The sequence below is a fragment of the Melozone crissalis genome, unplaced genomic scaffold (genome assembly GCF_028551555.1).
Source record: "Melozone crissalis strain CALT ecotype California unplaced genomic scaffold, PUWL_Pcris_2 ptg000013l_1, whole genome shotgun sequence".
Taxonomy (NCBI): Eukaryota; Metazoa; Chordata; class Aves; order Passeriformes; family Passerellidae; genus Melozone; species Melozone crissalis.
In genome coordinates, this window is record NW_026535791.1 from 49,347,878 (window position 1) to 49,359,872 (window position 11,995).

General features: G+C 42.6%; 1 protein-coding gene across 1 annotated transcript in view; it reads right to left on the bottom strand.

Annotated features, from left to right (window-relative positions):
- Positions 1-8,468, bottom strand: part of TMEM255B (transmembrane protein 255B) — a 66,862-nt gene extending 58,394 nt beyond the window's left edge. Inside the window, exons 1-2 of the mRNA XM_054271886.1 lie at positions 8,411-8,468; positions 1,370-1,512 (exon numbers count right to left, since the gene is read on the bottom strand). Coding sequence (XP_054127861.1) covers positions 1,370-1,512; positions 8,411-8,468 — 201 coding nt within the window. The remainder of the gene's footprint in view (positions 1-1,369; positions 1,513-8,410) is intronic.
- Positions 8,469-11,995: the final 3,527 nt, after the last annotated feature.

The following is an 11,995-nucleotide window of genomic DNA, read 5'->3' on the forward strand; positions in this document are numbered from 1 at the left end:
TTATTCCTACAAGAAACTAAATGCTGAAATAACCTGTTTTGTACACATGGGTTTATTACTTATTAAAACCAGCAGTTTAAAAATGAAACTTCTTTCTAGGGATGAATGCAGATAATGTGGTCTTACAAAAGATTTTATGTCAAATTTTGGAAGAAGAGAGCTTTATCAGTATTAATCTATCTATTTTAGGTTAATGAAAGAGAAAATCATTCTGTCGAGGTCTTATTCCTGGAACTGCTTTTTGCTCTATTTTTAAAACACCAGTCCTTATAGATCATTGTCCTAAAATTATCTTTCTGAGTCCTGCTCTCAACATAACAGTAAGATGCAAGAGGAATTGTTTAGAAGGAACAGTTCTAACTCACAAATTATTAATGGTGTATGCACAGTATTAGAAGATCCACATCCCTCTTCCCTGGGCATTTCATTCCATAGAGAGCAAGAGATTATGGTACCTTACAACATACTTTGGCAGCAGTGGAGCCACACACCTAAGTAGTGTCTTACTGTAAACCTGTGAATTTCCTTCTTCACCTCTACCTCCCCTTGGCTGACCCAGCCCTTCTCTGTTTGCTGCTCACACTCCTCGTATTTAAAACTCAGCCCAGTTTTGGTTTGTTTTTTTTTTTTCTCCAGGCATTTACACACTTTGGGATATAACTGATCCCATCTCCTGAGATCAGAAAGGGCCTTGGGGGTTGAACCAGCAAGGGGCTGGCAGGGTTACTCCTCCCCAGAAGCCACAGAGGCACCACAGGGCAAAGCAGGCAGAGCGTGAACCTTGTGCCCACTGCAGGAAAGCTTCTAACAGTCTGTTCCCAAGGCAAAAACAAGACTAAGGATTTTGGAAACAGGATCTTGTATGAGAGAACTGGAAGGAAGCCTGCAAGAAAGGATGTTAGGGATTAGCCTCCACCTGCCCCTGCCATGGACACAGCAGAATTCCTGGCACACAGACACAAGAGTGGAGTGGCTCTTCCTTCTACCAAAGCAGTAAACTTCTAAAGGGTTGTTCAAATCTATCCCGTGCCTACTGTCCAGTCACACAGACACCCACCTCTAATGGAGACCAGTGGGAGTCCAGCACAGGTTTTCACACAGTTCCCTGAGCCCAGCACAGTGCAGTCTTGAACTCCTTCCATTCCCTAAAAGCCTGCCCTTTGGGGCACTTCAGAAAAATAGTTTACCCCCCTGCCTTACAACACAGTAGAACTAGATCAAAACAAAGCAGCATCTCTCTCCTGTGAAATGACATGGGACTAATGGGTTTGTTTTTTTTTTTTTTTTCAATCAGTTAGAACTTCCCATTTACAGCTGATAATCACCTATTTGGATGTACCTAATATTCTAAAATGGGGTTTTTACTTACAACAATGCCTGGGTAGTAGCCTCCCACAGTGACATTTTCTGTTCGTGTGGTAGCTGCCAGACCTATGGTGAGTATGAAAACAGACACCACCAGCAGTGCAACTGTGAACCAAAGGGAAGTCTTCTTCCTTTTTGCAAACTGTCCTGTAGGGAGTGAGGGGGGAGAGGGAAAAAGAAAAAGAGCTTTTAATTGCAATCATGGCAGAACAAATACAAAATTATGATTTTCTTTTGTTACTCTTTTCTGTAGATAATCCTCTGTTGTTCTCCCACTAAGGAAAATTGCAGCCAGACAACAGAAGGAATTAAAACCTGCAGAGTTAGCTAGAGTATAGCTTAATGCACATGCATTGGGTACAGACATGAGATGAGTTTTTATTAAACTGAACTGGAAGTCAGTGACAATGATAATTATATGATAATTATGATGATAACAATGATAATTATGCCTTGTCTTCAGTAACATTTTTAATTGTTGTTCACATTGTTGAGATCCTGCAGGCCTTAAATTCTTACCTGTGTGAAATGCCAATTTGACTCTATCTGGCCTGAACTTAAAAATGAATATTTTAAACATGATTAGCAGGCAGTCTGCATGCTATCATGAAAATGAATGTGCTCTTCATGTTTACTGGGGTAAGAAATCTGTATCCTTGAAGCAAAGCTGTAACAGTTTATCAGGTAATGATACATGAGACTATTCCAGCAGAGGCTGCTCAGTGAAATCCTTTCAGTCTCACTGGGATTTGGGCCCAGATACCCCAAAGTGAAAACCAGCATACTCACCTCCAGCTTGCAGCCTCCTCCAAGGCACTTACCCTGGTTATCCAGAGGCAGATCTGAGCTGTAGCCAGAGGTTACTCACACCAGGGCCCCAGCCCACAGCACAGACTTGTGTATGACTAAAAAAGCCATTAATACATGACTCTAACTAACAAAAGACACCCAAGTGGATCAAACTGTGGTCCCCATTTTTGGTGTTCTCACTGTGGAGTGTGCAGGATCACCCTGTAGCACTGGGCCATGGTACCTACACTGCACCTGGGCAGCATGGAGCTCCTGAGAAAGCACAGCCTGGCCACAGCAGGGCCAATCTCTCTCCCCTGTGTTCTCAGGAAGCTGCCTGACTGCCCAGCCTCGGGAGAAGGCAGGGACTGTGATGTTCACTGAAGCCTGCAGGCAGCAGCCCTCAGCAGGTAGCAGGAGGTGAGAGGGGAAGGCAGGATTGTGTGTTTTAGGCTCTGGGGGCACTGCTGGAAGCAAAAGCAAGGGAAATGCAGGAAAAACAAAATGAAAGCCAAAGCCATTTGCAATGAGTCACTTGAGTTTTGTGGCCATTTTAAAGTCACATAACTCAGTTAAATGTTTATAGTTCAAAAGCCAGACTAGATTAGTGATGTTTGCAAACCAAGTCAAATCATTTCAATCAGTAAAAAAATGAATTTATAATAACAAGCTGTGTACCCTGACATTTCTCCAGTAGAACAACCAGTCAAAATGGTTCCAGTCTTCTAGTATGAAATAAAAGCAACTTTCTTAAAGACAAATACCATCTATTGAGCTTACAAAAGCCTCTTTCACCTGCATGTACAAAGTCTTTCTGCTAGAGATAAAAAATTAATTCCTAAGACTCGCCCAACACCTCTCCTCTGGTCTGTGTCTCTGCTATCTTCCTCTGGCAATTCCCTGTTAATCCATGGAGGCTTACTGGGCACATGGAAGCAGAAAGATTCTTTGTTAGCAACCAGTGTTTCACCAAGTGTGTGGAGTTCTTTCAGAGAAGCCAGTTCACATGGCCAAGAGGGAAATGTAGATTTCAGATGTGCAGCTCCCCAAATCAGCTGTCATTCCTACAGATTAAAATATTAATTCAATATATCTTCCAGATTGTAAACAATATCTGATGCCCTTGCCATAACTTATCATCTTTGAAAAGTCATGGAGATTAAAGAATCCCCAAAACTGAAGAAAGGCAAATGCTCCACCTGTTTTTAAAAAGGCCAAAATGAAGATTCAGGGAATTATAAACCAACCAACATCACCTTGGTTCCTGGGATGCTGGGACCAAAAAGGTGGAGTAAGTCTTCTTGTTAGACATTTCTGGGCACAGAAGGAAAAGGTGATTGGCAACAGTCAGGATGGATTTACCAGAGCCAAGTCATGTCTGACCAGCCCAGGTGCCAGCTATGGCAAAAAGACTGGACTTGAGGAGCATTGGATGTCTTTTGCCTAAATTCTAGCAAGGTTTTTAACATGATGCCAAGTTGTGAGCAAAGGAAGGAACAGTGCATTGCAATGATGCAGGTCAGGGACTGCAGGGCTGCAAAGCAGCTCTGCAGGAAAGGACCTGGGGGTATTGGTAGATGATGAGCTGATCATGAACCAGCAGTGTGCCCTGGCAACAGAATCCCGTACTAACAGGAGCATCATTCGTGGATCAGAGGAGCAACAACACCCATCTATTCAGAACTTTTTAGATGACACAATATTGCACTCAGTTTTGGGCCCTCAGTATAGGGAAATACATAAATTAACTGCGATGAATTCATCAGAGAACTGCAAAGAAGGTCAGGGGCTGGCTCTCTCTGTATGAGAAGAGGCTGAGGGAATGGGGCTTGCTCAGACTGAAGATGAGATTACTTTTGGCAGGGCTAGTTGCAGTCTTCCAATTCCTTTGAGTTGCTGTCAAGAGAACAGACTCAGACTTTCATCATGGTGCACAGCGGGAGGAAAAAATCCAGCAGACAAACTGAAACACAAAAAAGTGTTTCAGACTGGGTACAAGGGGGGAAAAAAAATCAACATTAGGATGGTCAAATACTGGAACAGGTTGCCCAAATAACTTGTGCCCTCTCCAGCTTTGGAGGTTTTCAGGATTCAAGCAGAAAAAGCACTAAGCAACCTGGCCTGACTTCACAGTTAACCCAGCTTTGAGCAGGAGGCTGGAATTGCAGCTGGGTACCTTCCTACCTGAATTCTTCTAGGGTTTTATGATAGTCAAGACAGCCAGACTGAAAGTGGGTTGGGTTATGTGGGCTCATATCCTCTGATATGAAGCTGCAGCTGCAATGTAGACATACTCTAAAGGGACATAGGAACACAAACCTTCCCAAAGCCAGTGGGGGACATGCTCCTCAGCCAAGACTTCTTGAAACCACTGAAAAGTGCCTGAGGAGCCAAGTTTTCTCAGAGTAGCACCTGTACTGGCAAAGGTTGATAAAACTGGATGGAGATAAACTATGGGTCCAACCCCTCCTCCTGAGTTCTGATTATGAATAATGAAATACATGAGTTTTATCGCTCTGAGTTGCTGGAAAATGTCTAAGGAAAAGCATGCTCTTATTTGTAATTGGAAAAAAAACTGATGTGGATTTAGTGAGACAGAATAGAAAAAGATGTCATTATTTGTAGGGACATTTTTTTGTATGAACTACATTTTGACACTGAAATTTACACATGCCAGAAGAAATTTATGAATGCAATACTCTTCAACCCTCATATTTATTGATCTTTTACCACCTGCATCTCAAAATAGAGGCAAATATCCAATTGTATCTCCCCTTTTTCATAGTCTAGGAAACTCTGATAAATAACCACATCATTAGCTATGAACTCCACCCTTAGGAGAGATGACTTATGTGCAGGAGCATAGAAAGGCCCTTTCTGGAGAAGAGGCTGGCACATGCCTTATTCTCAAAGACTTCCACATGCTCAGAGAAGATGGATAGAAATCAGCCTAAATTGGTTTTATCATGGCTGTTTGGTTTTTATTAGTCACAACAGTAAAAATCTTTACTCTATCAAAGTATGTATAATTACATGCATATAAGCCACCAGCATACTGGGAGGCCAATGCAATATTTGCAAAGCAGCTTAATAACTTCAGAAGTTACTGCTGCAAAGGGTGCCCACAATTAAAAGGCTTCCTTTTGCAATTTCAGTCATGTTGGGTCCCAAGATGTTTCAAGCCTTTGTTTCCTGCTGTTTGTGGCAGTTGCCATGCAGTTTATTTGGGTCTGTTTTTCATGTACCTGCCAGCCAAAGCCCCATGCCAGACTCAGGAGCCCTGTCTCCAGCTCAGGCAGCGTGCCTGGCCCAGCCTTCTTCCCTGACACTCTGTGGCAAGGCTTGGACTGCAGGCTGGCCATACACAAGAACAGCAGTTAAATTAAGAGCAGAGGAAACATTGCAGTCAATATTCGTAGCCTGAATTTTCTCCCAACACCAATGTTCCTGGAGTGCAGGAAACAGTTAAAGGAGGCTATTCGCTTTCCAATTTTTTAGTACTGAAGTAACTCTCAGAATAATTTTGACATTTATTACCTTCAACTTCTTTAGCAATGATTGGTATGAATATTATTAAGCTCCTAGTCTGGACCTTAATGCAATTTAATTATAACTTTAAATTCTTATATTTAGCATAGCAAAAAACCAAGCTTGTAGGAAGAAACCTTCTCCTATCCTTATTAGCATTAGCTTGAGGTTGGGGTTCAATAGAGGGTGTGAATATGCTATTAATATCTATTGGCAATATTCTTCAGCAGTTTTGGCCAGTGAATTATTGACTGAGCCTTGGGCACTGAGATTTTTGCAGTATTAACTGCAGCAATAGGCACTACAGATAAATTAGAGAGCTAACAGAACTTCCACATGACAGGCTTGTGCTTTGCCTGGTGCAGACCTAAACTGTGCACAAAAAGGAACAGCCACAGAAACACTCTCTGCTTTGCTCACTAAACATCTCTCAGAAAAAGTATCTGCTTGAGCCCTGCTTCCACAGTGGAAAGTGAGAAAACACCACCAGGACAAGGCAGGGAGACACCAGACTGCTGCCTCCCTGGGACAGAGAAAGGCCTGTCAGGAGGGAAATTGAGACCACCCTCCAGAGAGCAAAAAGAAAAGTGTCCACACTCTGCTGCACTCAGAAAAAACTTCTGCCTGTTCTGCCAGCAAACAAAATTGTATTACAATGCTCTGTTTGCAATGGGTGGGGATTAAATTAAATTTATAGGAAGACTACGGAAAAATAAATAGTTTTGTGGGGAGGGTATGTGTGAGATTGCCAAGCAGTGGGTCTAATCATGAATAGGAGGGTCTGGATTTGAACAAAGCAAAGAGTGAGTTTAAGAGGGGAATGAATTAATTAATGATGAAACATGCCCATGGCACAGAATGTGTCCAGGGGCCAAGGGAAGGAAAGAATAGAATGAAACAGCATCTCTCCACCTTGGAAAATCACCATACAATCTGCTACTAAACTTTAAAAAGTCTACATTTAGACCAAAGAAACTATACCTTGCTAACTTCACTACTTCTTTTAAAATCTATCTTCAGACATCATAAAGTTAAAAAGTGTGGCATAATTTTTGGTGAGGAAAAAAGTCGCTGTAGGACATAGCAGTTAGCTGGGATTATAATCACATTTGCTGAATATTGGCACTATATAATTCCATACCTCCTTCTTTGGTCTAGGTATGGTGATCAAAATGGAAACATTTCTTTCAAGTAATGCCCCAGCCCGATGTTTATTAGCATCTTACCATGAGAAAAAGAAGGAAACTCTTGTAACAGGAAAAAAAATACTGCATTTTTATTAGGTAATGGATACTACTAAAAATTGTGACATATTTCAGAGTGGCATTATGCTCACAGAAATAGATAATTTAAGTGGAAATTCACCACAGACAAACCTTAGTACCAAATGTATCCGCTGTTTTGCTGCTATTGAGAAAATTTTGAGGAGTTTTTTGGAGCTAGATTATAAATTTTTAATTGCTGCAACATTCACTTCAGTGCCATCTCTCTCTCAACTACAGTTTTGTGTATTTTAAAAACTGTTTCATGCCAGTGAAATTGAATTAATCCTACATTGCCTCTCAAAATTAAATGTGACGGATTGAGATGCTTAAAAGAGATGCTCACACCTGCTGCTGGTGATTACTTTCCCTTTTCTGATTAAATGCTTGACTTGTCCAGAGTGCTGAACTAATTAAACCAGATGCAACAGCATTCATTTCAAGCCACAAGACAGAAGCTTTTATCAGGCCCATCTCTTACCTTTTTTATTAATTTGTTGAGTAAGCTTTTACAAGTGCATTATATATTCAAGACCATGGGAAACAGTTTACAATTCTACTACAAAATATCCGTAGTGAACAAAATGAAAAAGCAGTCCCACAAGCCCTGATACACTATGTAGTATGGCTATAGTAAGTGATAGCATGCAGTATCACTATGACCTCATTGTCTGGCAGCAATTGTTTCACCAATAAATAATTTAATGAGCAGCTAATCACTAGTTTAAAGCTGGCATACAGATTCTTCTTTTTCCCATGACTACCTGAAAATGTTTTTAAGTTACAGCACTTCTTCCACGGCCACATTTTCAACACCAACATAATTTTTCTTCCAAGTTTAAGACAAAAATTAAGATCTGGTACATTTTTCACTTAGCTGTTAAGTGCATAGCAAAGCCTCTGCTTGTCCTTTCAAATGTTACACAGAGTAATTGCCCGCAGTAACTTCTGTATTTTCTAAACTTTAACAAATTCCGCTGGAATAAGGAAATACTTGACCTTTCTTTTGCCTATGTGTTTGTATTTCAGGACGTACGCTGTAAACACAAGCCATTCAATTAGGAGAACCAGGAGGACGGGCACGAACCCAACACCTGTGCCCCCAGCCCCGCACCTGCGGGCACCGCCGCCTGCTCCAGCGGCAGCACGACGCCTCCCGCATTAATTTCCCGTCCGCGTCCCGTACCAAGCTGTTCCTCCGAACGTTCAACCTCCAGCAGAGGGATTCGCCCAGCGCACTGAAAGCTCTGAAGACGAGCCGGTATTTTTAAACACGAGCGGATGAGCGGCAGCGCGCACCGCGCCGGGATCTCGGGCTGAGCCCCCCTGCACCGCCGCTCTGCGGGGCTCAGCCCGGGCACAGCCCCGGTCCCGTCCCGTCCCGTGCCATCGACCGAAGCGCCGGGGCAGCGGCGCCGAGCCCGGGGCAGCCCGGCCGTCCAGCCCCGCCGCACGCCGGGGCTCACCTGTGGGGTCCAGCACGGCCAGCGGGCCCGGCACGGCGGGGCCGGGCGGCGGGACCATCCTCTCCCGGGGCGCTCGCTCGGCTCCGCTCGGCTCCGCGGCGGCGCTGCCCGGGGCGCGGCGGGTCCGCCCCGCGGGGCGCGGCGGGGCCGGGGCCGGGCTGGGCCGGGGCGGAGCGAGCGGCGCTGCCCCCGCCGCGGGGGGACCCGGCCGCCCTGCCCGACACGGCCCCGCTCACCGCGGCTCCGGTGCCGGCCCTCGGGGGAAGCACGGACCAGGGCTTGTGCAGCCGTCAGCAGCTTCATTCATTATATGTCCTAGCCGTGTCTCAGCCTTGGCGGCACGTCTGGATTTCTTCTTGACACCTGGTAGAGATCAGAATTGTCTCAAACTTTCCTTTCAGCTTTCTTCTTCACTTGAAAAAATATATTTATATATAAAAATCAGAAATAAAATTCAACAGCAATCAGAAATACTGAGTAAATTACTAAAGCTGGCGTCTCAGTGACGTGGGTTAAGGCAGGTGTAGGCTAAGACAGGAAATGTCAATAGTCAAGGGATGTCAATAGTCAAGAGAACAGAGTTGTTCTTTTTCTTACATGGTGTCTCCCAATTTCTCAACCTCACTGCCTCAGTTTTTATTCCTTCTGCAGATTCTGACTCTTGTCAGGATCTTGCCCAGGAACTGCCAGCTGTTGTTTCTAGTGCTACTTACTGCAGGGTTGTGTGACTTCTGCCTGCAACAGAGTCTAGCAACAACTGAGAAGAAACAGCCAAAGGCATTGTGCTGTTTTGATGTCCGCTGTTCCTTTTGCCTGATTTCCCTATAGCAGAGAACATAATTTTTTTTTTGTGAAAAGTGTTTTTGATAGGCTGCCAAGTGCTTTGCTTATGTTGTGTTCTCCCCCTTGCAAAAGGCACAACTCTACTTAACATTATTGTTTTTCTTCTGTTCCAACTTCTAAATATATATGTACACATATGTATTTAAGTTCTTCAGTCTTTGGCAGATTTCCCCAAGCTGTTAGATGAAAAGAGACAGCTTTCTCAGGTACTACCCCTGTAGTGTATAAAGATAAGTAAGCCAGGAGCTAAGGCCAAACACAAATCCACTTTTTTCTCTTTGCACCCTCTAACCTGAAGAGGTAGAAGAAAGGAGAAAAAATAGGGTAGAGGTAATATTTGTACTATTAATTACTAGTTTTTAATAGAAATTAATGAAGTAAGAGATTGAGAAAACAGAGATGGTAATGGTGAAAATAACAAATTTGAAAGTGGTAGTGGATGAGAGTGATACAAACGTCCCAAAATCTGGTAAAGACTCTCAGGTTTGGGGATGGCTATGAATAGAAGTTTTCACCAACAGTAAATAACAGCAAGATTGGGGAAGACTTCAATTCAATGCAAAACAAAGACCATACACAGCATTTATTATCAGGTCTGATGGGCAATAAACCTTTTATTTACTAGCAGTCGCTGTTCAGACTCAACAGCCTAAAGGGAAGCTGTTCTAAAATTCTTTTCAGTAAAATATAAAGATATTATAAATCCTTTAAAAATAATTTGATCATAGAAAATAGTCTTTGATGAATGACTAACATTATTTACTGCAAAATTCTCGAGAACCAAGAACAGATCTACAAAAATATCCTACAGTCTTGGATATCAGAGGGAAAACATTAAGAAACTATGAAAAATTACTGATGAGGCTGCATGGACCTAGCATTTGAGCATGGAAGAATCATGGACTTAGTTTAAATCCAAAATGGAATATCCTGTACAGCACTTACATCTCATAAAAGAGGTTGAATAGATCAAGAATAAGCATGCAGCTAGTGGATAAGTAACTACCTGAAAATGAATGGACCTACAGGAAATGGAAGTACAGTTTGCTGAGTTGGAAACTGCAGGATGAGAGAAAAAAAATTGATAAAAATCTAGCTGAATGAAATGTTGCAAAGAAAAGGATAACAGATAGCAAAGAATTCTTCAACTACACAAATAGAAGTGATTCAAAGAAGCAAGATATGTGGTGGATAAATGCCAGGGATGAGATGAAGGCTGTTCCAAATATTGAATAAATACATTGCCTCAGTTTTCAATGAAAAGAACAAATTAAGGTGAGTATTTATAGAGAGCATAAAGTAAGCAAGAGAATGTAAAAGATGATGTTAGCATAAGTTAGGCTGTTTCTTGTGGCAGGTCCTGGAAAATCACAACCCAAAAGTTGAAAAAATTGGTATCTGTCTTGTAAAGTCCTGAGCAACACTTTGGGTAAATCAGTGAAGTTGAGGTTGAAGCATTGTTATTGGAGATTGCTGGAGAGCAGGAAAGCTGTCTACTAGAGGCAGAGGGAGGGAGAGGAACAGCAACTCCATGCCCTGTTACTTTGACTGAGAAAATTCTTAGAGGTAAGTGAAAAATGGCTTCAGCTACATGATGGTTCATCAAAGCTAGATCATGTCAGACTCCCAAGATGTTTGCTAAGGTGATTCCTCAGGCAAAAGCATTGCAGTGAAGCAAATCTGTCTGGATGTCTACACATTAATGGGGTCCTTTCGAGGAAAAATCTTAACATGGAGAGGACAGCTGCAAGTATGGGTCACCATCAGGTATGGGGTATGTCTGTATTTGTCAAGATAATGTTTGCACTCTCACCCAACAAGTGCCTTGTCAGCACTAAGCCTGAAGGCCTCCAGCATGTCTTTGATTTCCTCTCCTGCTTTACTGCGGCACACTGCAGGTTTGAAGGATTTTTGTATTTTTTCCTACAAGTCACCACTATGGTAGTGCATTCCTTGGAAATGAAGTTGGTCATTCGTGAGATTTCTGTGTGTCCTGTGTGTTCCTGAAGTATTTTCTTTTTTATTTTGAACATGATCAATCTGTTTATCTTTCTTTTCATGTCATGCTTTCTAGGCTAACAGACATTCCCTTTGCTTCCCTCTAGCCCCTGTGTCATCACACTCTTTGTGGGACACATCATACTTTAAGGGTGATGCAAAATGACTGGGCAATATTCACAGAATCACAGGTTGGAAGGGACCACAGTGGATCACCTGGTCCAACCCCCCTGCTCCAGCAGGATCATTTTAGAACACATTGCACAGGATTGCATCCAAACAGTTCCTGAATATCTCCAGTGTAGGTGACTCCACAACCAAAACAATAATTTTTCAAAATAATTTTGAATTGTCAGTCTAACAGCATAATTCCTCTAAAATACTCAACAGTTTCTTCCAACTTTATATCCTCTACAAATGTAATGTACTTTATATCCTAGGCCATCAGTGACCATACTGAACAATACCAGACACCATATCTGCACCTTCTGTCTTCCAGGACCATTGATAGGTATGACTGTCCAGCTACTTATTCCATCTCCTCTGTGCTACTGTAATTTACACTGTTTCTCTGTAAAGGGTCTGGTACAGGCTCAGAAATCAGTCACAGAGACTACCAGTGTGAAGCAGCTTAAATGGCCCCAATGCACTTAACTCTTCACCACAGTTACTTGGGCTACTACTGTACTCCTCAAAAAGTCTGGGAACTGACTCCTCCTCTCATTATTTGAATGTCCAGCAGAA